The 25,006-nt window shown below is 63.0% G+C and overlaps 2 protein-coding genes across 3 annotated transcripts in view; one reads left to right on the forward strand and one right to left on the reverse strand.

Moving 5' to 3' along the window:
- The first annotated feature begins 1,601 nt into the window (after window positions 1-1,601).
- IPPK (inositol-pentakisphosphate 2-kinase) lies at window positions 1,602-24,670 on the forward strand. Of its 2 annotated transcripts, none has more exons than XM_051977584.1 (13): window positions 1,602-2,100; window positions 9,930-9,977; window positions 10,363-10,458; window positions 14,351-14,417; window positions 14,638-14,759; window positions 15,303-15,392; window positions 16,308-16,366; window positions 18,696-18,768; window positions 20,757-21,036; window positions 22,184-22,334; window positions 22,834-22,936; window positions 23,195-23,274; window positions 23,449-24,670. In XM_051977584.1, exons 1-13 carry the CDS (start codon window positions 2,020-2,022, stop codon window positions 23,660-23,662), a joined length of 1,464 nt encoding a protein of 487 aa, XP_051833544.1. In that variant the 5' UTR covers window positions 1,602-2,019; the 3' UTR covers window positions 23,663-24,670. The 2 variants fall into 2 exon arrangements, with proteins under 2 accessions (XP_051833544.1, XP_051833552.1); XM_051977592.1 differs by having other exon boundaries at window positions 15,303-15,359.
- Window positions 24,587-25,006, reverse strand: part of CENPP (centromere protein P) — a 122,839-nt gene continuing 122,419 nt past the window's right edge. Inside the window, exon 8 of the mRNA XM_051977627.1 lies at window positions 24,587-24,807. Coding sequence (XP_051833587.1) covers window positions 24,683-24,807 — 125 coding nt within the window. The 3' untranslated portion in view covers window positions 24,587-24,682. The remainder of the gene's footprint in view (window positions 24,808-25,006) is intronic.

The following is a 25,006-nucleotide window of genomic DNA, read 5'->3' on the forward strand; positions in this document are numbered from 1 at the left end:
CTGAGGCTGAAAGACTGGGGGGCGGGGGTCTTGCGGGTAGAACTACCAGGAAGTCGGTGAAGAGTACCTGAAGGGAATGGAATAAGACTGGAAAGGAAGGTCTGAAGGCCAAACCGAGCAGTTATTTGCTCTTGGAGGCAGCAGGGAACCACTGGAGTTTCTGGCCTAGAGTGGGGAGAGTCTAGGCAGGTAAATGCACCAGCAGCTATGGACCCAAGCCTGAGATGAGGACCCGGCCCCGGGAAGGGAAAGGGGTGTATTAGGGAAACGCTGCAGAGGTGAAAATCCTAGTCTAGAGGTGGAAGATGTAAAGGTGGAATGGATGAGAGAGAAAGGGAAAGAGACAATGAGAAGGGGATGCTGGAAGGGGATGCTGGAAGGGGATGCGCCACTGGGAATGGAGGGAGGGGGGCGTTGAGAAGGATGCTTAGATTGAGTCTGAGGTCTGGTAGGATGGCAGCTGCCCCCACACTCACAGGGACCTCCGGAAGGGTGGGCGTGTTCTGTCCGAGATAATGGGTTTGCCGCGTCTCCTGGACATCCTTGGGGACTCCCCGGAGTTAGTCTACGGGCCTATGTTGTAGCAGTTAGAAATACACTCTTGACATTGAAAATCAGGTATCTACGAATATTCATTAAAGACACGTTTGAAGGAATGGGCTTAATGTTTCTGGCCAGAAGCGGGTTCCACCCCTCCTCGGGAGGAGGGAGCCCTGAGCACAGACGTGGGAGCAGCTTTATTATCCTCGCCAGTTTGGCCAGCCCCTCCCTTTGGTCCGTTCCCTTCCGGTCAGGAGCTTTCTGATTGGCCCGTTGCACCCTTTCCCTAAATCTGTATAAACATGGTCCCCCTCCCCCCCCATTCAAAAAGGGCGGAAAACTCCTAGGAGTGTGGAGGCCCCACAGTGATTTGGGGGGAGGGGGGTGGGCCACTGACCCGGACCATTTGGACCGAATCCCCGATTATCTCAAGTTTGTGGTTTTCTCCTGACCACAAGGCTCTTTCTCATTGGCCGAATCCCCACCCGCCTTCCCAGCCCCCCATTCCTTGTGTGCTCACGGCTTCCACGGATCCCTTAATTGTTCTGGAAAAACCGGGGCTCCCACCATTCGGCAACTCTTCCCCTCTCTCGGACCTAATCCGGCCCCGCGCCTGCGGGCCTCCCTTTCCTACTTGGAAGGGGAGGTCAGCGCCCTCCCGTGTCCCGCCCGGGAGACACCCGGAGACTCCACCACTTGCCTCAGGAGGCTCACAGGGACTCGTCCTCGGCGAGGCTCCCAAAGACCTGCTCCTCGGCCGTGGAAGGCTCCCACCTGCGCCCCGGCCCCGCCCCGGCCTCCCGGCCCCGCCCCGGCCTCCCGGCCCCGCCCCGGCCTCCCGGCCCCGCCCCGGCCTCCCGGCCCCGCCCCGGCCTCCCGGCCCCGCCCCGCCCCGGCCTCCCGTTACTTCCACACGTGTGCCATTTTCCACCGCCGCGCCTTTGCCTACGTCGTTTCCCACGCTGGGAACGCTCTCCGCCGTCTCTCCACCGCCTCCCGCCTCCTTTGTTCCCTATGAGGCCAGTCCCCCGATTGGCTAGGTACCTGTGAAAGGCTGCCCTGCGCCTCGTCCCTGACTAAGCATGCAGGGCGCAGGCGCAGGCGCAGGAGCGGAAGGCCGGCCTAGTCCCTGGACGCCTTTTGAGAGAGAACCTCGGGGCGCAGGCGCCGCCGGAACCGGAAGTTCATTTTTCTGCCCGATCTTGAGGCGGCTTCGCCAGCAATCACAATGGTGGTCAGCCTCGGTTTCTTTCACCCCACTGGGGGCGAGGGCGGAAATACGTAAGCCCCACGCAGCCCGCACGCGCCGGCGGCTTGGCGTCACTTCCGGGCGGGGGCCTGTCGTGTCGCGCCGGTGACAGTCGCTGCCTGAAGCCGGCGGTGACTGAGCCGGGGGCCGGGCCGGGCGCAGGCCGAAGGCAGGCGTCCAGGGCCAAGGCCGGGTCCGAGTCCAGCCTGAGGGAGGACCGGAGCCGGGGCATGGACGCGGCCAAGATGGACGAGAATGAATGGACGTACCATGGGGAAGGCAACAAGAGCCTGGTCGTGGCGCACGCGCAGGTGAGCCCCGGCCTTTGACCCCTGATCTCTGACCCGAGCGTTTGCCAGCCCCTCGGAGGCCCCACGGGGCCTCGGCAGCCCCCGTCCCTGCCCTGCCTTGTCCTCCAGCCTGGGACTCCGATCGGGCCACAGTCTGGCTGGCCCGGAGTCCGGCCCGGGGCGGAGCGGGAGAGAAGACCCTTCACCGCCCCTGTCCTTGTTTCAAGCGTGGGGGGCAACAGCCCCGTTGTGCCCCCCTCCCCCAGGCAGGAGAGCCTGAGCCACCTCGTGGGCCGTGGGGCGGGAGCGGGGGGGCGGGGCGACCCGCTTCCCCTTCCAGCCTCTGGGCCTGCGGAGAACTTGGAGCGGCCGTCCCTTTCCCAGAGGAAGCCCTGGGCGTGTGCGGGGAAGGGGATAGGGGAAGGGAGGAGGCCCGGGGGAGGGGGAGGCAGGCAGGCTCCTTAGCGCCCTTGGGCTCAGCATCCTGAGGGAAGGGCTGCCAACCCAAGGCTGCCCTCCCTGCACTTCTGTCCCCCGGCCCTCCTAGACAGCTGGGGCTGCCCCCGGGCACTGGCCTGCAAGCCTGGGAGTCCGGGACTCCTGAAGGAAGGGTGCCTGCTGCCAGTCGTGCCTTCTTGGTCCCATTCCCGCCCTGCTGCCAGTCCTGCCCCGGTCCCATTCCCGCCCTGCTGCCAGTCCCGCCCCGGTGCCAGCCCTGCCTTCTTGGTCCCTGTCCTGCCCCAGTGCCAGCCCTGCCCCGGTCCCAGCCCTGCCCCGGTCCCAGTCCTGCCCCGGTCCCAGTCCCGCCCCGGTCCTTCTCGTCCCGCCCGGCTTGCCAGCTCTTGGCCCGCCCTCTCCGCCCTGGAGCGCTCTTACTCACAGACAGGGTGGTTGAGTCTCTGGCTTTGTCCAAGTGAGTCAGGGCGGAGACGGGCTGAGACAGGGCCCGGTCCCGGGAGGCGGCCCCCCCCGACGGTCCTGGCACCGGCCACTTGGGCCCTTTCTCAGAGGCTTCGCCGTTTTGGGGCAGGGCCCCCGTGTCCCTGCGGGCTGTGGCCCCTTCTCAGGGCACATGGAGCTGGGGGGCTTCTCCGGGGCCCGGCACAGGGGTAGCCGGGGCGCAGGTGGGTGGGTTGGGGAGGATGGGGAGAAGCAGGCCGCAGAATGCTTATCTTAACGTCGGGAGACCTTTGGAGCTGAGAGTCTGCTGCGGGAGGGAATCCCGGGTCGGGCGTCCTGGGCTCTCCTGAGCCGCCGACTAGGAGCCCTGCGGAGAAAGGAAAGGCCCTTCCCAGGTCCCGGACCTGTCTGATGAGCCGGCCTAGAATCGTTACTGTTTCCCACAGATTAAGGTTACCCTGAGACCGCCCGGGAGGTTTTTGGTTTGTTGGAGGAGCCACCTTGAGAGCGAGTTGCTCTGAGTTCTGTCTGTACAGATGCAGCCGCCTCAGACTGAAACGTGGCTTGGGAACCCCTTAGCGCAGCGGTTTGCAAACTCTAAAGCCCTTGAAAATGAGTGGAAACTCCCAAAGAACTTTTTATGTGCTTATGTCTATTGATACTTGTTGGTAATTGAAACATCTGAGGATTAGAACCCCCTGGAAAGGGCCTTAGGGATGCTCACGGTCTTTGGACCACACTTGGAGCGGACGGAGTCAGGCCCACGGTTCCTGGGACACCCCAGTAAGAGGGTGTGTGTGTGGGGGGAAGTGCTCCTGGTGGGAGTCCGGCCCCGGGACCCTCGTCGAGCAGCCTCCTTTGAGGGCCGGGCACCTCTCCGAAGGTTCCTGCTGTTGGCTGAGAAGCGGGGGGCATTGCAGGGTGATCTCGGGCAGCCTCCTGCCTCCGAGGCCGGCCTCTGCTCTGCTGCACGCTGGCGGCACGGAAGCTGGGAGCTTCAGTGGGGGCCGGGGGGCTTCTCCCCAGTCAGAGCCGGGCCGGCCTTCTGCCTTCCCCAGAGGGCACGTTGTCTTCCGCCTGAGAACCCGAGCTCCTTGAGGCAGGGACTGGCTCTGCCCACTTCCACGGGCTGCACAGTCAGCGCCTGCTTGGTTGAGAGGCTTGCCCCCACTCTTCGGTCCCGCCCTCCGAGGTCAGTGGATCAGTCGGCAGGCATTCGGCGCGAGGCGGGCCAGGCCGTGCTCTGCTCCGGGAACTGGCACATGCTAATCACCCTCTGTAAACAGGGGAGAGGCGGCTCAGGGAGGAGGAAACCCCACCTGTTGAAGGTGGGGTTTGAGCTGGGACTTCAGGGCAGCTGGCACTGGGGAAATGAGGGGGCAGAGAAGGCGCCAGGGCCAAGAAAGGGAGGAAGATAAAGGAGGCCGAGGGCTCAGCAGGGCGTGGGAGAGAGGAGGGCGGAGGAGAGGGGCCGGCCTGGGCCTCCTGGGGGGCTGCTGGGATCTCCTGGGCAAGATTGAGCCAGCCACACCTCCCGGAAGGCTCCCCCACCACGAGGCCCTGAAGTCTGTCCTTGAGCTCCCTAATTCCTTGGGTTGGGAGCAGCCCAGAGGCATCCTTGGGGGCGCCCTCACTTTTTCTGGGAGTGTCCTCTTCCCCTTCCCCCGGGGGGCCCCTCTGGGTGCGAGAGAAGGCCCCGCTTTGGGGGAGTTTGGACTTTCCCCCCAGGCTTGCGTAGAGATCGGCCTTGTCCCTTTGCCTTGGATGTCTCCGGCATCTTGCACAAGGCTCTGCTCGTTCTGTCCTTTCCAGATTGTTTTCCTTTTGCTCCTCTTCGGACTTGTTTTGACTGGTATTTGGCCTTTGGAACAAATCCTTTTCAGTTGGACGTTGGTCAAAGCAGGGCTCCCTGCGGGCCCTCCGGGTTTCTGCAATCTCTCCTCCGCACCTGCTCGTCTGTCGACAGAATTTCATTTTTCAAACCTTGGTGTTGCCCAATATCTTCTATGGACTTACTGAAATGCAGTTTGGGACCCGCCCCAGGCTTTCTTTTATTCAATCCCAGTTAGGTAAACCTCATCCGGTGGAGCATTCCTTGCCTGGGCTAAAGAGTAAAGAAAACCCCCGATCGGCAGCTTTTTTGTCTACACAACCAGACAGAATCGAAATCTCTAAGTAAGCGCGATCCATTTCAAATATAAAGTAGGGAGGAAACAACATTATCCGCACTTGGTCAGAATATCATTCTACCACACGATCCTTTGACTAGTTTTTTTGTTATCTTTGCCCCCCTTCTTCCCTGTTCCTAATTCCCCTTCTTCCTCCCTTGCCCCATCATAGAATCCTCCCAGAACAACAGGAGCTCGTCAAGCAAAGTGTGTTCCACAGCGTTCTCCCCCCCCCCCCCAAAAATGGAAATGGGTCATTGATGGCATCGGTCAGAGTTCTCATGGTTAGCATGGGAGTCATTATGGGGATGTGTGCCCCTCACTCTGCCTCAGTTGTTGGAGTCTCGCCCGGTTTCCCTAAATTCCCCTATTTCTCTGATCCAGGCACGTTTCCTTACGTTTCTGGACCAGTTTGTTGGGCCCGCTGGATGGCCACCCACTCGGTTTCCAGTTCTTGCTATCACAGAAAGGGCTGCTATAAATAATGTTGTCTGAATGCCAAGCTAACGCGGCCATTTCCTTCCAAGGTTCCTGCCACGCCACCCATGTCACTCACCGCTTCTCTCTCGCTGCTCCCAGGACTTTCAGAGCGGGAACGCACCCAGAGATTTAAGTCGCCGTCAGGCAGCAAGCCTCTGTCAGCCGTTCAGAGCCCTAGTGACTTTTTTCACCCATTTCCCTGGTGCCTTCTCTCTCGACTTCATCCCCAGTGCCAGGTCACACCCCTCAGCTCACTCCTGCTCTTCCTTTCTGGGCTTCTCTGGACTCCGATCCCTTCTTTCTGACAGCTCGGTCACAGCAGTGTCTGCAGGCAGCCGAGGGGAGGCCAGAGGGGGCAAACTAACCGGCGCTTTGGGGGGCTCTAGAGCAGCTCAGTTGGCTGCCCCCCAGCTGAGGAGCATCCCCTCGTTCTGGGTTTGGCTGTTTCGTCCAGTTTTGTGAGGCCTTTTTCTTTGTCTCCATCGATCATCCGATCGTTCAGGGACATCAGATGGTCAGAACAGTTCACAGCCCCACCAAAGGATCCTTGATCTATTTGAACTCAGTCCACATCTGCATCCAGAGAGAGGACTAAGGGGCCTGAATGCGGATCCCAGTGTGAGATCGTCACCTGTTTTTGGTGGTTGTTTGCTTTGTGTTTCTCTGATTTTTTTCCTTTTTGATCTGATTTTTTTGTGCAGCAAGATAATCGTGGGAATACGGATAGAAGAGTCGCACGTGTTTAACCTATATTGGATTACTTGCTGTCTAGGAGAGGGGGCGGGGGAAGGGAGGGAGAAAAATTAGGGACACAAGGTTTTGCAGGGGTGGATGTTGAAGGCTCTCTGAATGTGTTTTGAAAGAAAAATAAAAAGCTGTTATTGAACTCCATTTCTAAGGCTGACTCCAGGACTGTTCCACTCCAGTGGGGTGTTTGTGCACTTGTCTTCCCATCTTGGTGAATGTACTGGATGACATTTTGTGTCTGCTTTTTCTTAATTATCTGTGTCCTCTGGATGAAGGTGGATTCACGTCATGTGATGAGGATTGAGGTTACAGGCCTCTTTACAAGACCGACTTATCTGTATAACAAAATCTCTCTTTTTAAAAATTTTATTTTGTGCATAACAAAATTTCACAGACTTTCACCATGAGGGAAAACCTAACACTGAGGCCTGGGTGGCCCTTGGACCACGTGTGAGTCCGGTGAGGTCATGGCGGTTTGCCTGCTGCCCTCAGGAGTCTTGCCTCAGGGGTCGGACCACCAAGAGTACATGCCCTGTCCTCTGTGGGATTACAGATCGTAGCCCACTAGGTAGCCGTCTGCGGCTCATGTTCCCCGTCTTTCTCGTGGATTCTTTTTTTCCTGCCTCGCTCTCCAGTCCTGGCTGGGCCACCTCTCCTACCGGGGCCTCCCCATTAGCTTTCCGTTTCTTCCTCTGGCCAACGGGCTGCCAGAGTGCAGATGGACCAGGCCCCGCCTTCGGCTCCCTCCAGGCTCCGTGTGGGTCTTCAGGTGCTTTCTTTCCAGCCTCCCTGTGTCCACATCCAGCCACACTCCATCCATCCGTTCCCGTCCCCAAGTCTGCGTGTTTGGGACGTGCTTCTTCCTCCCTCCACTTAGGGCCGGCCTCCATTCCTTCAGGACACAGCTTTCACAGGGCCTTCTCCCTCCGCTTCTGGAGCACCTGCCTTCCCATGCTCTGTTACTTTGAACTGATTCCCTTTATCGTGATGGCCGGGTGCTTCTGTAAGTTAGGCCCTTAGCTCTCTGTGGAAGGAAGGCTTCAGTCATTGTGCTTGTATGTGCCCTTAGCACAGTGCTTGGCACATAGTAGGGGCTTAATAAATGAGAGCTACCAGCAGCCACTGGGGCCTTGCTTCTCACCATCCTCCTGCCCTGATGCTGCCCACTGGCACTGGATCCTTCCCACCTCTGGGCAATCCTCTTCTCTCGTCGACTTTTCTCCTTGGGGCTCTTTCCTTCACCCGCTTCCCATGGAGTGGCCACTTTGGGCTTTCCTAAAAAGAGAGGCTTCATCTCCCTCTCAGGACCTTGAGGGTGCCCCTCATCTCCTCCTCCTTCCTTGTTCTGGTCCCCACGGCTTCCTCCATCCAGTCTCCTCAACTTTTTCCTTCTACAGTTTCTTTTTTATTACAGACTGAACAACCGCGGGCAAACTAAGAACCAAACGGGATCCTGTGTGAAACTGGATTTCAGTGGGGTTGTTTGTGTTAAAAAGGCCTGTGTTGAATTTAGCACAAGGGAACGATTGCCATTTGGATCCCCTTCTGAACTTTGGTATCTTAACAAAGGGTTCTTGATGGTCTTTTCTTTATTTTGGGGTCATCCAGAGCAGCCCCCCCTGGCCGTGCCTCCGGAGGCTCGGTGTCCTTGGGGGTGGGCATTGGGCACCGGCCCAGCGGACCGGGATGACAGCTGTTGGCGTGCGACGCTCGGGGTCCTGCTTATTGCGCTGGCTCGGTGCCAGTCTCCTTTTTGCTCGTCTTTTGTCTCATAATCCCTTCCCTTGCCGTCCTCTTCCTCTGCTTTTCAGTTGCTTTTCCTGCTGCTCACAGACTGAGCCCAGGAAATGTTGGCTCTGCAGCCACTTCCCACCCACCCCCTTGCCCACACACCCCTGCTGCTGCCCTCCTGAGCCCGATCCATCCTCAGCCTCGCTACCAAATGGATGTTTCCAACCCACGGGACCACGACCTTCCCCGATCATGAGGGACCACCTGCCCTCCTGGGCTGGTTGTCCGTGACCCCTTGCTGTGGCGTCTGGTCTCTGACCTCTGCCTCACTGCTCCCCCCCCCCCCAGCTTACTGATGGGGGTCACGGGTGTCCCCTGTGAGTGCAGGGGGCTTTGGGGGCCAGATGTCATTGGTGGCTGGTGGGTGCCTAACAAATCCTGGAGGACTGGAGCGGGGGAAGGGGAGGGGGCGCCAAGCCGGAACAGGACCTCGTTTGCCCTCCATGAGAGAGAGGTGTGTGGGAACGCTCTGGGAAGAAGCATTTCTCATCCTGGTCGGATGTTAGCAGTTGCTTGGGCTCCAGACTCGCGGGTAGTTCAGCTCAGTTCTGATCCCTAGGATTAGGTGGAAGTCCGAAAGGCCGTTCCCGAGCACGGGGATTCCAAGAAAGGGCAGAGGCCCGGCTCCCACGGAGCTTCCCGGACAACATGGCTTCCCATTTCTTCAGCGGGGGGGCCTGCGTCCCTGAGCTGCCTTGTCCCTTTAAGCCTCTGTGCCCGTTTTACAGATGAGGGAGTGAAAGTGACTCTCTGGGCTCATGCAGCTAATAGGTGTCCAAGAACTCTGTTCTTGCTGACCCGGAAGCTGATGCCCCGGACCCTGGGTTCCCAAGCCGCCTTCAATTCAAGGCTCGTTTTAATAGGAAACAATAAAAACTCCGGGACTTGGGAGGGTTACAGCTAAGTTAGCCGGTTAGCACCATGGGGGCTGGTGGCCCCGTGCCCCGGCTGTGTGCCCTGGGGGCCCGGGAAGGGCCCGTAGGCTGAGGGGGACGCGCAGGCCGAGGCCACGGCTTTTCACGAGCCCTGAAGGTCGGGGCTCCTCCTGCTGTTTTGCCCGTATTGGCCCCAGAGTCAGTGGAGAAATCCTGGTGTTTGTTGGGGTTTGTGGGTTCCTGCATCTGGTAATTGTGGGGGCAGGGCCTGGAGGCTGGGCCGGTCAGGGCTGAGCAGCGGCCGCCGGGAGGCCTCAGGACGTTGCAACAGCTCCTCTTCCTGTCTCTGGCTCCTCTCCCGGCTCCTCTCCCCGGGCCCGGCTCCTCTCCCCGGGCCCGGCTCCTCTCCCCGGGCCGGGCTGGGCCCTCACCCGTTGCCCTCCTCGCTGGGTCCATCCTTTTGCGACCGTGTCACCCCGGTTGCCGCCGCAGAGGCCGCGCTGAGCTCCTTTTACTTAGAGTCTCGTGTGGGGCCGGGGCCGGGGGGGGGGAGACTGAGGCAAGCCCAGGTGGCCGAGCTAGTGAGTGTCTGAGGCCGGATTTGAACTCGGGCCTGGCGTTCCGCGCCGCCAGCCCCCCTTGTGTTTTCCGGGTTCTGTTTGTGCGCCGCTGCCCCGGTTGGTGGCTGCGCTTCCTGCCCCCGCGGGGGCGCGTGTGCCCGGCAGGGGGCGCGCTCGGGGCTCCGCGGCCTTGCTCGCCTTGGCCCGGGACTCTGGGCGCTCCACGGGACGGTCGGGGTAGCGGCTGTGGGTCTTCCCTGGGGCCTCGGGCCGGGCTGCCTCACCATCTTTAAGCAGAGACCCTGACCGTGTGCCTTTCTCTCCGGCAGCGCTGTGTGGTGCTACGGTTTCTGAAGTTCCCGCCAAACAGGAATAAGGTAGGGGGCGCGCGTGCGTGGGGGGGGGGCCTGGAAGGGGCTCCCACAGTGAGTCCTTGATGCTTATTCCCAGGGTGCTTGGCATGGGGGGGGACGGGAATGTGGGTCACCTGATGGCTCCTGCCTGGATAAAGGAGCCAGGAGGCCAGGGAAGGAAGCTGCCGGGACCGTGTTGGGGAAAGGGCGGGGGTGGGGAGCGTGCCGAGGGGTCGCCCTGAGAACGAGGAAGGTCCGAGGTAGAGGGGGGGGGTCAGCCGGGGGCGGGAGGGAGAGGAGGAGAGGGGGCCTGCAGCTCTGCAGCCTTGCCGGGCGGCTCCCCCTGCCAGGCGGGCTCTGGCCAGGGAAGGGATGCTCTGAAGTCCCTCATCGTCATCCTCTCTTACAGACGTCTGAGGAAATCTTCCGCCATCTGCAGAACATAGTGGACTTTGGCAAGAACGTCATGATGGAGTTTTTTGGGGAGAACTACGTGCACCATGGGGTACGTCCCTTTTGTTGCCGACTCCGAGCCGAGAAGGCCCCGGTGTGACGGCGGCGCTCCCCCTCACGCCTGGCCGGGCCTTCCTGGGTTCCCTCCGAGCCCCACTCATGGCTCCTGGAGGGAGCTTCCTGTGCAGATGGGGGCGGGGGAGGGGGCTCTGGGGCAGCTGCAGGGCCGGGGTTCGGGGTGGCCCCGAGTGTGGCTACAGCTTGTGATTGAACAGAGGGGTCGGGACGGTGCCCTTGGGGATCCGGCAGCCACGTCTGGCTCCTCCTTACTCCCCTCTGACCTGGCATCGAGTCTCCCGCCAGCGGGGGAGGTGGTCACGTCCTCGGTGCCAGGTGGGATTACAGACAGAACGGCCCCGGCCAGCTGGCACAGAGGCTGCCTCTGACAGCGTCCGCGGAGCCCGGCAGTGGGGCAGTGAGCACCAGGACGTTACCGGGGGCGGCGGGGGGTCAGCTGGAGTCCGCTGGGGGTGTCTTGTTGCAGAGACACACACACACTGACACTCGCACTGCGCTCACACACACACACGCACACACACGCACAGATGTGTGTGCCACACATAACCCCCACCACATATACCCCCCCATATACCATACACCATACGCCCCCCCCACATACACCATACGCCCCCCCCACATACACCATACGCCCCCCCCACATACACCATACGCCCCCCCACATACATTACATGCCTCCCACAGACGCACACACAAATAGGAGTCGGATCCCTGCCAGTCCCCGGCCCCCCTTTGGTCCCTTGGGTGACATCGGGCGCTGTGGAAAAGCCTCAGGACTGTTACCTGTGGGACCCTCCGCGAGTCACCGCCCCCTCCGTCAGCTTCCTTCTCTGAATGAGAACGGTCGTTCTCGTGACCTCGAGCCCTCTGGGCTCTTTTCCTGCCTTTCCCAGCCACTCGCTTCGTGCCACTTTCCTTTGGCACCCAGCAGTCAGGAAGCAGAGGATCGTCCGAGCTGAGAGGGTCGGAGCTTGAGCCGGGCCGGAGTCCGGCCGACCTGTGCCCGACGCCGCTCAGGGCGGCTCTCGGGTTGCTTTCTCTGCTCTTTCCCTTCAGCTTCACTCCCTCGGTTTTTCCCCCTAAGCGCCGGAACGTTGGGGTCGGTGAGTTCCCGGGAAAGCCGCCGCCCCTGCCCGAGTCCAGCTTGGAAGCGCGGTGGGGGACGCGCAGGTTCCCCCCTGAGACCCGGGGTCATGTCCGGCACAGACTCCTCGCCCTCCACGGGTCAGACTGTTGGAGAGCTTTGGATCCTGGGGGGCTCGTGAGTGTTTCCTAAGGGAACTGCCTGATGGTCCCGAAAGAGGCGGCCGTGAGTCAGCAGGAGGGGCTGCCGGGTTCCGTCCCGGCGTTCTCGGTCTGCTCACCCCGCTCCTGGGGCTCCGTCCCAGGCCCGTGCTCTCCGGGAGCGGGAGGAGCCTCGGGCTGGCAGGGGCGGCGCGCTCAGCTGGGCAGAGAAGGCCACGTCTCCCGGCTGGTGCCGCACGGCTCGGCGGCGGCCGTCGGTCCCCCTGGTCTGGGCCACGAACGCGAGCAAAGGGAAACGCTCCCCGGGACGCGCTGGAGCGGCCGGGAGGAGGGGAGCGGCTCCCTGTGGCTCCCCCTGCAGCCCAGCCAGGCCACCTCTCCTTCCTGCTTCGGACCCTTCCTCTTCTCCTCGGAGACATTCAGGCCTCCCTGTCCTCGGACCAACCTCGTGGTCTCGCTTCCCCCTCTCAGGCAGCTGCAACAGGCCCCGAGACCCCGTCTGGCCCCGCCCCTCTCGGAGCCCTTCTCTGGGACAACGCCGCCCCCCGGGCGTCTCCTCGGGTCTGCAGGGCTCGGCCTCCGCTTGCTGGGCGGCCCCTGGCAGCCTCCGACTGGTTCTGGGCCTCTTGGTGAGCGCCGGCGGCAGGAAACGCGCGGCTCAGCCCGTTGGGAGACGGGGCCGAGGCAAAGGCGCCCTCACGCTTTTTCTTGTCCCAACTCACAATATTCACCCCGATTTCCTCCCTCCCCTGGAGGTTAAACGGGGGCAACTTTATCCGGATTTCCCCATTTGCCCCAGAGCGGGCATTCGGAGGCCTCCGCCGCCTTCGCCATCTTGAAGATCGGTTGGGCACTTGCCGGCCTTTCCTCACGTGGGACGGACTCTCTGCGGGCACCCGAGTCCGGCTCTGTGTTGGGGGCGGCCGCCCGGGCCGAAGCTGCCGGAACCCCGCGTGCCGGGGAGTGGAGCTCACCCGAGGTCCGGCCTCGAGCCCGCGGCCATCGGGAAACGTGCTCCTCGCCCAGGGGTCGGGGGGGCGTTCACAGGCCGCGCTGCCCTCAGGAAGCTCACGTTCCGTGCCGGGGGGCCGCAGCGAGCACGACCCAGACGTACACAACGAGGCGAGGGCGGCGAGGGCCGAACGTGCTCCGTGTGTCTGAAGGGACTGATCGGCAGCTGGGGCTGAGCCGGAGGAGCGGCCCGAGGGGATTCTGGTCCCCGGCAGACCCCGGCTCAGGTCACAGGAGGCCCGTTAGGGGCCTGGAATCCTGGCTGGGGGCTGAGGCCCATCCTTGTCCCTCCGGCCTTTCTCCATCGCTGATGTTGGGGCCGCTGGAACCTCATTTACGGCCCCCGGCCTCCCCGGGCACTGTGGGAACTAGGAGACGGCGGGCTTCCTGGAAGAACCCTGTGGAGCCCCTCGGAGCCGTCTGCCTGCCGGGACCTCCGAGCCCAGGCCTGCGGACCCCGGCCCCGCCCGAGGCCCTCGTGCCTCCAGAAGGCTCCCCCGGAGATGCCCCACGGCCTCCGTCCGCAGAAGAACGTCGAGAGCCGCCACGTCAGGTGTGTGTGATGAGGTTCCTGAAAGGAGCGAGGACGAGGAAGAAGAGGGAGGAGGAGGAGGAGGAGCACCAAGATCGCACTGGAAGGAGGCGGCTGAAGAGGAAAGTCTCGTGTGGCCCCTGAGGAAGGCCAAGAGCCAATCTTGGGGCCTCGGGCCTGCTGGGAGCTGCTTTTGCTGCTGATGTCCCCCCGCAAAAAGAGTGGGAGCAGCTCTGGCCAGCGCTCCCCTCCCCCGCCAGACTTCTTGGGGTTTCCACCTCCAGGGAGCTCTGAGCCCCCTCAGCCGGAGCTAACCTGGGAGGGAGCTAGAGACCCCTATGCTGAGGGCTCTAAGACGGGGGCTGGGGCCCTTGTCCCCCAACTGGTCTGTGCTGACCTCTGACCCTTGGGCCACCCTTCTTGGAGATGGAGCCCTCTCCCCTCCCAGGCCCAAGACTTCCCCAGGACGTTGGGCCTGAGATGGGGAAGCTCACTCTGAGACCCTGTCGGGCCTGGCACGCCCTGGATGCTCACTTCGCCGGGCCCCCCCCAGAAGATGCCCCCCAACAGGCCCCAGCCCGGCCAGCTGGTCGTTGCTGGAGAAAGGCTGCCCGTGGGCGCGGAGGGCAGACTGCACCGGTCAGCGTGCCTGCAGTCCGAAGGCGGGGTCCCCAGGCCCGGGCCGGCCCTTCAGGCCCTTGTGACCGAACCCCTGCCCCGCATGTGCAGGCTGGGGGTGCCCGCCTCTGCCTCTCTGTGAGGTGCAGGGGGTCAGCTTTGCACAAAAACGTGCTCCGGAAATGTCCAGGGTGGCCATTGTCTCTCGGAGCCAGTGGGGGTCTCTGGGCAAAGTGTGAGGAGTGGTCCCTTGTGGTAGCCAGGGAGGGTGCCCTGCCCACGGGACCTGCGCCAGGGGGCTCGGGATGGTGGCCGGACCTGGGGGCTCTTCTCCTGGGATGGGTCAGCTTTTTGTAGTGAGTGACAGGGGAGAGCTCGGGCCCCCGGTCTGGGCTTCGGGGCGGCGCCGAGCTCGCGGCCTGGAGTTTGCTGATGACCCGAGCGTCTCCTCTGCTTGCAGGAGGTCGTTCAGCTCCCCCTGGATTTCGTGAAGCAGCTCTGTTCAAAGATCCAGGCAGAGAGACCAGGTGAGGAGGCTCGTGGGCCGCGGCCGGGGGGCCTTGTGGTGTCCCTCGCCCCGATCTCCCCGTCCCGTGTGCTCCCAGGCCGAGGCAGTCACGTGGGCTCTGCCCCTTCTCAGAGACGGCAGCCTGGGCCCGGGGCGGCTCGAGGGGCCTTCCCGAGCTTCCCATGCCCGCGGGGCATCCGGCCCGGGCGCCTCGCCCAGCTTTTCCTTCCGTTTTCCAGAGTCTCGCTGCGACAAGGACCTGGACACTCTCAGCGGCTACGCCATGTGCCTTCCCAACCTCACCAGGCTGCACACCAGCCATTTTGCAGAACACCGGCCCATCCTCTGTGTGGAGATTAAGGTGAACTCGCCGGGCAGGGGCAGGTCCGGGGCACGGGGGTGCCCGTCGCCCAGGGGGCGGTTTGGTGTTGGTTAGCTGGGCCCTGGTTCCTGTTGGGGGGGGGGTGCTGGGGGCTGCCCGCTGAGGGGGCACCAGGCCAAGGAACCCTCCAGCAGCTGCCAGACCCGGGATGGTGCCCTCGCTGCCTCGGGCTCTGCCACCGCAGAGGAGCAGGGACTGAGGGGGGCGGGGTGCTCCCGATGCGCAGACATCTCCCCAGGCCTGGCGTGGTGCTGGAGCCCCCTGGGGGACGGAGGTCTGCCAGCTTCTCTAGGCCTACCCCGGGTTCCCAGCCCCCTCTGGGTCACGTCCGGCCTTCGTGCTCCCCATTGAGCCTGGCACGTGCTCCCTTATGTCAGCCGGTTCTCTCCCCTCCCTCCCCTTGCTCAGAGCCAGGAGTGCCCCTCAGCCCTGGGCCGCTCGGTCCCCCGTGTCCCGGCCGGGGACCCCGGCCTCTCTGCGGCCTTGGCTGGGCGCTCTCTGACCCTGTGTTTATATTTGCAGCCAAAATGTGGATTCATTCCCTTCTCCAGGCACGTGACCCAGGAGATGAAGCACAAGGTGTGTCGCTACTGCATGCATCAGCACCTGAAGGTACGGCCTCGGGAGGAGGGCGGGGGCTCCCTGGGGGGCTGCCTGGGGCAGGGGGCGGCCTCTGGGTGAGCCGGGGGTTCCCTCCTCCCGGGCCCGCCCCCACAATCCGGCTCCCCCTGCCTCCTTTCTCTTGGTGCCCCCGACCCCTGACCTGGAACCTTTGGCCTCTTGTCTCTGCCACTGGATTGGGCCTGAACTGACAGGGACCTTTGGGGGGAAAGTCTCCCCCCCCCCCCCCCCCCCCCGCCTCGTCAGAGCTGAGTGCGTGGAGCTCGGTGCACAGTAGGTGCTTTATAGCCCACTGGCCCCTCCCTGGGACCCGGTGCCCCCTGCTGCAAGTGCCTCGAGCCCCTCGGGAAGTTGGGCCGGGGCCGGCACTCCCCCTCGTGGCTCAGGCTTCATCCGGGGGATCAGACTAGAGCAGGTGGGCTCGGGCATCAGCCGAGAAACTGGGACAAGGGCCAAGAGGGAGCCGACCCCAAGGGGTCGCAGGGCAGCTTCCTCCCACGGGCCGGGAGTGCCCCCTGACCTCGAGGCAAAGAACCCGTGCTGTTCCACGAGAGACTGAGAGAAAGGCCGTCTGTGGGCCGGGGGCCACCGGGGGGTCGGGGCAGGCGGGCGCCCCCAGGACCCCAGCACGCCCATCGTGGCGGCATTCCTCCTGTGGCCTCAGACCTGGGTGACCGGAGAGCCTGAAGTCAGAAAGGGGGCGGGGGGTACCCGAAGAGCCCCGACACGGTGACCGTTCCTTAATGTCCCTACAGCACTAAGAGGAAGCTTAGCCGTGCTTCCTGGGGGCAGGGCCCCCGCAGGTGCCGTTGGGGCTTTCCCCATCCAGGGAAATGGGGACCCCCCAGTCCTCGTGCGAGAACGAGCCCACGCTAGCTGCCGCTGACTGGGTTTTGTTTTTGGCAGGTGGCGACGGGCAAATGGAAGCAGATCAGCAAATACTGTCCCTTGGACCTCTTCTCAGGGTGAGTGCCTTTCCTGCCCTGAGCCGGAGCAAGCGCCTGGTGGGGGGGGGGAACGGAGGGGGGGGGGGTCCTGGGGGCCACCTCGGCAGCGCTCTCCCTCGCCCGCGGTGGGTTCTCCCGGTCTGTTTCAGCCGAGTCTTTTGTCCAACCCATCCAGGGGCGGCGGCCCCTACAGCCCGCCACTTGTGGGAGCCTCATGGTCGTTTGATGGGGCGGGGAAGGAAATGGGCGCGGCCAGAGAAGGCGGCTCCCAATGGAGCTGGACACACATTGGGAGGTGGCAGGCGGCCCCTCGGGGTCTGGGGTGGAGCATTGAGACCTAGACACGGGCAGCCCCAGCCGCCATCCTTGCCTGCCCGAGGGGCCCCGAGGAGCCTCATAAGCCACGGTGACTGGGGAAGACACTCTTGGTGATGGACACAGGCCTCGCCCCCTGCTGGTAGTCAGGTGGTGCCCATTGGGCTGCATCGGGCCATATACCTCAGGTGGCCCTGGAGCGGCCCCTTCCTTCGGCCCTGGGTCTGTCCTCGGGTAAGCCCTGGGGAGAACGCAGCAGCCTGGGCCAGGGGCCGAGGGGGCCACGGGCAGCCACGAGGGCCCGGAGGGGCGGCCGGAGACCACCACGGCCCAGATGAGGAAACGGGCTTTGGGTCACCTGCTGGTGGCGAATGGCAGCTGGACTCTGAAATTCAGCTCGCGCCCCCCTCCCCCCCCAAGCGATCTGCCTGTGAGCTCCCGACCACATCCAAGCCACCGCGTTCGGGGAGCTTCGCTTTTTACCAGAAAAGCTCATTTCTCCCCAAGATGCCCCGTGTCTCCCTCCCACCATCATGGAAACAGGGGAAACGCCGTCACTTACACACATACTCTGACGAAAGCGATTTCCAAATTGGCCACAGAGCAGCTCGGGCCGGGGGCCTGGGGGGGCCTGGTGTGGCCGGAGGTCCGCCCTGCTGTTATAGGAGTCTCTGGCTGAGCTTGCTCGCCGCTCTCTGAGAGCAGGGCCCCACGCTGCTCAGTCAGACCTCTTCCAGGGGCTGGGCGGCCCCTGGGCTTGCAGGCATTGGTGCCGTCAGCGCTTTCCCCCTTCTCTGGTCTCCTTGGGGGGCAGGGGGGAAGCAGGGCCCAGTCACTGGGGCCGACCCCTCCTTCTGTGGCCCCTGGCGTGTTGGAGAAACCATTGAGACTCCCAGGGCTCGCCTCCTGTCTTTTGGAAGGGCCGGAGGAGCACGAGGGCAGTGCCGGGGAGACCCGAGGGGGTGTGTTGGGGGCCAGTGAAAAGTCTAGGACGGGGCTCTGAGGGGCGGCCCTCTAAGGGGGTGGAGACAGCTGGGGGAGGCTAGCATCCAACCTGAGGTTTGTTTACCTGGGAATGAGCGGAGGGGGGCGGTTCCTGGAAGAGCTCGGGAGTGCAGGTGCAAAGAGCCAGACGTAGGGGGAAGGCCTTCGGCCAGGGAGCGCGAGATCAGAGCCAAAGAGGGAGGGCTTGGACGCGGCGCCGAGCTTGCTGGATCTGCTGCGGCCTTGCCTTGGGCACAGGGAGGAGGCCTCCGAAGGGCCACAGGGTGGAAGTCGTGTCCGCCTGCTCTTACGCAGGCCTGGCCCTTCCTGAATCCGTTCTGGGCTCCCAGCAAAGTGGCGGCTTCCCCTTTTCTGGGGCACTTAGGCCCCCAGTCAAACTGGGCCTTGGGAGACCACCCCCCCCCTCCTTCCAGGACTGTGTACCTCACATCTCCTTTTAAAGTCTGAGGCCGCTTCCTGGTGCAAGGGGCCCCCAAACTGCCTGCTTAGCCCTGGCCTGAGTACCATGATCCAACCAGAACCTCCAGAACCTCCTGCCAAGCCCCATCACCACCGGTCCCTGATGGACAACACGGAGGCCTGAAAGGCGCACGGCTCGTGGAAGACGAGGCCGCGAGCAAAGGCCGGCTCAGCGTCTGCAGTCGCCCTGATCCAGGAGCGCAAAGAGAAATGACTTGGACAGACTCACGCTCGCGGAGCCCCCGATTGCCAGTGCTGCCCAGCTCGCCTCTGCTCGCTTTCGTGGGGTTTTCATTGGTTCTCTTTTTCCTTTCTTCTTTTGGTTTTCCTTGTCGCCGCTGCCCCCTCTTCTCCGTCCTTCTACAAGTGCAGTCAGGCTGTCCCAGCCCCAGCCCTCACCCCCACCAAGAGGAAGGGGCCGGCCTCGGGGCTCCTCTCAGCGCGTGCCCGGTCCTGCTTCTTTCCTCTGGCTCAGGCAAGCGGTGTCTGAGTAGAAGTAGGACCCGGGAAAGATGCCCATGTAACGGACAGACTTCTGACCGACCCCATCTCCCGCTTCGCCTTTCAGAAATAAACAGAGAATGCACTTTGCCTTGACAAGTCTGTTACAGGAAGCACAGAACAACCTGAAGATATTCAAGGTAAGGCTCTTTCCCGGGGGAAACTGGGAGATTTTGTTATTTCTTCAACTTTAAAACTTCCTGGTTTTATTTTTTTTAATTAAAGCTTTTTAGTTTTCTTTATTTTTATTTTATTTTGTTTTTTTTGTTGAGGCAGTTGGGGTTCAGTGACTTGCCCAGGATCAAACAGGAAAGTGTTAAGTGTCTGGGGTCACATTTGAACTCAGGTCCTCCTGACTTCAGGGCTGCGTCCCCCAGCTGCCCCAAAGCTTTTTAGTTTTGAAAACATGCATGGACTGTTGTTCATCCTGACTCTGGCAAAACCCTGTGTTCCAATTCCCCCCCCTTCCCCTAGCTGGCAGGAAGTCCGACATATGTTAAACACGGTAGAAACATGTTAACTCCCATGTGTGCGTACATGCTTACACAAGGATTGCGCCGCGCAAGAAAACTCAGAGCAAACCAGAAAAGGAAATGAAGAAAATAAAATGCAGCGAAGGGCAACAGAGAGAGTGCATGTTGTGCTCCACCCTCAGTTCCCATGATCCCCTTTCTGGGTGTAGACCGCTCTCCTCATCACTGAATAGTTGGAAATGGTCTGAATCATCTCATTGTTCAAGAGAGCACTTTGGGATTTTTAAAAGCGCTTCAGGATCGACGTCATTTCAGCTTTTGAAAATCCTTATGTCACATTCTGTCCATCTCCCTCCCAAATTCTTTTGAGTATATTGTTCCCTCTCTCTCCCTTCTTTCTTCCTTCTCTTTTTTTCTTCCCTTTTTTCCTCCCTTGCTTCCTCCCTCCCTCTTTTCTTCCCTCCCTCCCTCACACGGGCAGCACGCTTCAGCATCAGTCTCAGAGCATCTTGATGAAGTTGTGCTCATTGTGCAGCTCCTTCTCTGGCTCCCGCTGATCTTTCTGTTCCAGTTCCCAGAAGTCTTCCGAGGCTCCTCTGGATCGTCCCTTTTAAGATTTCTGAGGGTGCAGTAACGTTCCCGATGTTCATGTGCCGTGATTTGTCCAGCTAGTCCCCACTTGGTGCCCCCAAATTTCCACTTCTTTGATGTGACAAAAAGAGCTGCTCTGAATGCTTTGGTAGATAGGGCTCTTTTTTGCCCTTTGACCTCCTTGGAGTCTGGGTCAAAGAGCGCTTTACAGAACTGATCAGCCTACAGATTGCCCCGACCAGGGTGTCAGCGCGCCCACTTCTTTGCGGCCTCACTGACGATTTTCCTTTTCCTGTTTGTCACCTTTGCCACCCGATGCATCACATTAAATCGGAACCTCAGCGCTGCTTTAATCCGGTCTTTCGGATCTTGAGTGATCCGGATCGGGTCCTTGTTGGACTCCGCACTTTTTCCTTGGAGTCCGCCAACCTTCGTTCTCAGAAACCGGAATCAATTCCTTTGAGGTCCTGGGCATGAGCCCTTTATCTGAAATCTTCTCACAGAGATTGCTTTCCTTCGGCCCCAAATCTATCCCAATTTGAAGGGCATAGGCCTTCCTCTATCTTCCCTACGATCACCCCATCCTGCGTGGTCTGGCTGTCAGCATCCTCGTACGCGTGGCCCTCCTCCCCTTTGGGGCTCTCTGTGGGGCGCAGACCGACCTATGGCAGCCTGGGCTCCCGCGCTCTACGGTGAGCGACTCTGGGCGGCGGCTCCCCGCCGGGACCAGTGCGCAGCGCCGCAAACGATGCGCTGGTGGGCATGTTTTCTCCCATCTTTCTCTGGTCATCTTTGCTTGATCTCACCTTGAAATATCCTGTCCAAGTGCTTTGGCCCTTCATCGATCGGGAAATGAACCATATGAGAAGCGGGTGGTCTGTGAGGCGGAAGGCCCGGCTCGGTGGTCTCTGCCCCTCCACCCCACTGACCCGCCTCACTCATCTTCCTCCTGTGAAATGGGATCAGCGACCTCCGCTTTGTGTAGAGTGCAAAGGTCAGCGCGGGGTGGGGACGGCCTCGTCCAATGAACTTCCAGCACGATGCGCTCTTTCTCTCCCCGGCAGAATGGCGAGCTGATATACGGCTGCAGGGACCAGCGGGATTCGGCGGCGGACTGGAACGAGCTGGCCTGCCACCTGAAGCCCTTCTTCTACCCCTCCAACGGGCTGGTGGGCGGCCCGCACTGCACCCGGACCATCATCAAGGAGCTCATCCAAGTGATCACGCTGACCCTGCTCAGCAGCACCGACAAGTGCCGGGCCGGGGACCTGAAGGTGGTCCCCTCCTCGCAGGGGAGGAGCTGCTGCGAGGCCAGTCCCTTCAGCAGGGAGCTGCTCAGAAACGGTAAAGCTGCCGGGCCCCCTGCCCTCTGCCCCAGCCGGCCTCACTCGTGGTGTTAGCAGGGGCGCGTCTATCAATGTCTGCGTGGAGGGCGTCCCTTTCCCTCCATTTTGGATCACTTTGGCGCAGTCGCCTCTTGGGGCGGGGATTGAGTGATTGGGGCTGGTTCTAAAGTGTAAATGGAGGCAGCCCAAAGGGCTGCTGGGAAGAGGAGTCGAACCCTTCCCTGGCCACATCCCTCCTGCAGGGGGAGGCTGGATGAGCAAGGCTGCGCCCTTTGGAGGGAAGTGGGTGGGGTCCCCCATCCACATCCAAGGCCTTTGGAAAGGCAGTTGCTCCCCACCCCTCCCGATTAAGGGATGGACTCCCCCACCTTGGCTATAGTCTGTCCCTGGGACTCACCAACCCCTCCCCCGCCCCCTCAATCTTCCCACCCAAAGGTCTATCCCAGCCCCGTCTCCCTCGGTGACCCTTCTCTCCATCACCTCGGATCGCTCGGCCACCCGACTGTCCCCCAGCCCCCCCCCCCCACGACTGCTCTCTGCCCCCTTGGGGAGCCCAGTCCCATAGCCCCTTGTTTTATTACGGACTTGGCCGGGGCAGAAAGCCGTGGCACCGTTCCGACCCTGGCGGGCCCCCGGGGGCCCTCCCCCCAATCTGCACTGCCTCCCCTTGCTCTCGGTGAGCTTCCCCTTCCATCCCTTGGCTTCTGCCCCTACTCATGGCCCCATCCTGCCGCCTCCTGCATATCGGCCCCTCCGTCACCCCCATCCTCTCCCTGCCTCCATCCCCCACTCCTGTGATCCCTCCTCGGCCTCTTGTGCCCTTTGGGCTGAAGACTGGGGGCTTCCCACCCCTTACAGTCTGACCTCTGACCTCCCTCCCAGGCCGCAGCTTGGGACCGTAGGCCCCTCCTCCCCCTGCCTCTCTCCTCTCCCCACCTTTGCTTCCTCCATCTCCTCACAGCTCAGGGGATTGGGGGGCGGGGCGTGGTCTGAGGGACCGGGAGGGGCCAGCGGGGGCAGCCTTTCAGTGAGGGCCCCAAGGCTGGAGGGCCCCGTGACCGCGGGCACAGGAGACCGGGGGTGCCCCAGGCTGTGAGGGGGAATTCTGGGGCGGGGCCCCGGTCACATCCATGCCCCCCCTGCAGGTAAGAGCCACGCGGAGGGATCAGGGCTGCCCAGGGGCTGCCTGCTGTACAAAACACTGCAGGCCCAGATGCTGGACCTCCTGGACATCGAGGGCCTCTACCCGCTCTACCGCCGCATCGAGAGGCACCTGCAGGAGTTCCCTGAGGAGAGGTGGGGGCCCCCGGGGCCACGGTGGGGGGGGGGCTGGGGGTGTCTCCTTGCCCCCACAACAGAGCCCCGACACCCACCTCTGGCCCGACCTCCTGCCGGCCACTCACCCTTTGGCCACACGGGGGCGCTGATGCCCCAGCTTTAGCCTCTGCCGGGAGCTGCCACATAGCTCCCCTCTCCTGGGCCCGGGGTCTGCTGCCCCCTCCCTCCCCCGGTCCCCACAACCCCGTGTCCCCGCCTCCTCTGAGGTCAGGACCAGCCTTCTTCCTTCCCTCAGCCCCCTCCCTCCTGCCTTTATTGGATCATGACCTTAGGGAGCCTTGGAACAGAGCTGCAAGCAGAGTCTCTTCTGCCCCCCCCCCCCATTTTACATCCAGGGAAGTCAAGGCAGGGAGGAATTAAGGGGCTTCCAGCCCAGGCCCCCCTCAGCCTTCCTCACTGGGGAGTGCCGGGAGGTGGGGGGGCCAGCTGAGCCCCTCCCCCTCCCGCTCCCACGCAGGGATCTCCTGCAGATAGACGGGCCTTACGACGAAGCCTTTTACCAGAAGCTCCGGGACTTGTCCACCGAGGATGACGGGACCCTGGCCTACGCCCTCACCAAGGTGGCCGCTCACCCCGCCCGGGGGGGAGGGGCTGGGCCGCTAATGCACGCGGGGTGGGCGAGGAATCCGCAGCAGGTGCCCCCCTCCCCTCCTTCCCCCTGGTTGAGCCAGTCTCCGCGGGGCCCCTCGAGGGCCATTGGGGAGGGGGAGAAGGGCCGGCCGTCCCGGCCGCCTGGGGCTTTGTGGCGCTCGCTCTGGGTCCCCGTGGGGTGGCCGGGGCGGCTGCTGGAAGGCGAGCCCGCCGTTCTCCCCGCCCAGGTCCAGCAGTACCGCGTGGCCATGACCGCCAAGGACTGCTCCATCATGATCGCGCTGACGCCCTGTCTGCAGGACGAGTGGTGAGCGGGGGGAGGAGGGGCGGCCCCACGGGCGTCGCCTGGTGGGGAGGACTCGGGCCCATGCATTTCCGGGGAGGCCTTTGGGTGCCGGGCCCCCTCCTTGGGGGAGCCGGGGTCAGCGGGATGGGCCGTGGGAGGTCACGGACCTGAGGCTGCTCCCCTCCCCGCCCCCAGCCCGGAGCAGCGCCCGCTCATCCCGTCGTCGCGGGCCCGCTTCGCCTTCTCCGTCTCCGTCCTGGACCTGGACCTGAAGCCCTACGAGAGCATCCCCCACCAGCACAAGCTCGACGGCAAGATCGTGGGCTACTACGTGAAGAACGCGCAGCCCCCCAAGGAGCCGGCCCAGGGGGGGCCCGAGGACTGTACCCTGCTGCTGCACAGCGTGTAGGCGCCCGCCGCCACCCCAGAAGTGCTCTTGTCCGGGCCCCTGGGCCGAGGCGGGGCCACTCCCCACCTGCTGCTATGGAACTCGGGCCAGGGTGAGGGGCCGCTGGGAAGCCCCCGCCCCGCCCGCTGCATTCATCTTCTCGAGGGTTTCTTTCCCAGACCAAGCTTCTTTGCTAATTTGACGCGGCCTTAAGGCCCCGGCTTGCCTGAGGGCGACGGGGATGGGGGCCCCGGGGGCACTGGCCCACGTGTGGCCCCCTCCCCTCCCCCCCGGCCCCTGCCACGCACACCACTTGTGAGCTCCCAAACCTGCACGTGCTCAGCTCAGGGTGAACGGGGTCCGGTCCTGCTGGCAGCCCCTCCTCCTGCCGCCCGGACCCCACGCCCGAGGATGTGAATCCAGTGATCCCTGTGCGGCCCAGCCATTCTCCCACGCGGGCGGCCACCCTCGGGAGAGCAGGGCCAGGGGCCGCGAGCTCTGTCGTTCGGAGGCGGCCGGCCCCCGCTCAGTCCTGGCTCCCTCGGCTTTTGCACGGAGGCTGGGCGACGCTTCGCTCTGGCAGATGGAGGCCGAGCCCCCGCCCCCCCGCGGGTGTCCAGAGAGCCGCTGCCTCCGGCTGGGAGCTGGGCATCCTCGGCCCCCCAGCCACCCCCTGAGCCCCCCCAGGACCCTTGCCGGGCTTTCCCCGGGCCCACGGTCACCGCAGCGCCTTGAGGTGGTGACGCTCTAGGGCCCCCACGTGCCCCCGACCCCTCGTGGGGCGCCCCGCACCCCCTCTGCACTCTGAGAAGCGCAGGGCCGGGCCCAGGGGAGGCCCCGACAGCGCGCCAGCGCCCGGCGCGTCTTATTTAAACGGCTCTATTTATTTTTCCCGTCACGAGCAGTTGTCTCACGTGCCATACTTGTACAGAGCATGGAGGAGGGTTCGGTTCACTAAGGGAGAGTCGCAAACGTTTATTTTCACTGCGGGCCGCCCCGGGCGGCTCGGAATTAAAGCGTTTTTGGGCACGGGCGGCGTGGTCATTCCTCGGGGCCCAGCAGCCGCACCAGGCCGTCGATGGCCGCCTCCACGCCCAGCAGCTGCAGGAGGGTCCGGAAGCAGCGGGGGGCGCGCTCCACCACCTTCCTGCTGTCCAGGGCCAGGGCTGGGGACACGACATGGGACGCGCCGTGAGAAGGGGCTCACCGCCCGGGGGGCTGGAGGACCAGAAGGCCGGCCTCGCCCCGGGCCCACACTTGTCAGAGGAAGCCCCAGGTTCGGGAAGGCCGGGCACATCCTGTGCCCACGGGGGCGTCCCTGCCCTTGGGGAAGTGACAGCCTGGGGGAGGGCAGGAGGGATGGGG

The sequence above is a fragment of the Antechinus flavipes genome, chromosome 1, assembly GCF_016432865.1.
Source record: "Antechinus flavipes isolate AdamAnt ecotype Samford, QLD, Australia chromosome 1, AdamAnt_v2, whole genome shotgun sequence".
NCBI classification, from domain to species: Eukaryota; Metazoa; Chordata; class Mammalia; order Dasyuromorphia; family Dasyuridae; genus Antechinus; species Antechinus flavipes.

Excerpts from the sequence above, each read along its gene's own strand:
- IPPK (XM_051977584.1), top strand. The coding sequence starts at position 2,020 with ATGGACGCGGCCAAGATGGACGAGAATGAATGGACGTACCATGGGGAA. Across the intron at positions 14,418-14,637 it reads GATCCAGGCAGAGAGACCAG|AGTCTCGCTGCGACAAGGAC; the intron begins GTGAGGAGGCTC and ends TCCGTTTTCCAG. Across the intron at positions 15,393-16,307 it reads GCATGCATCAGCACCTGAAG|GTGGCGACGGGCAAATGGAA; the intron begins GTACGGCCTCGG and ends TGTTTTTGGCAG.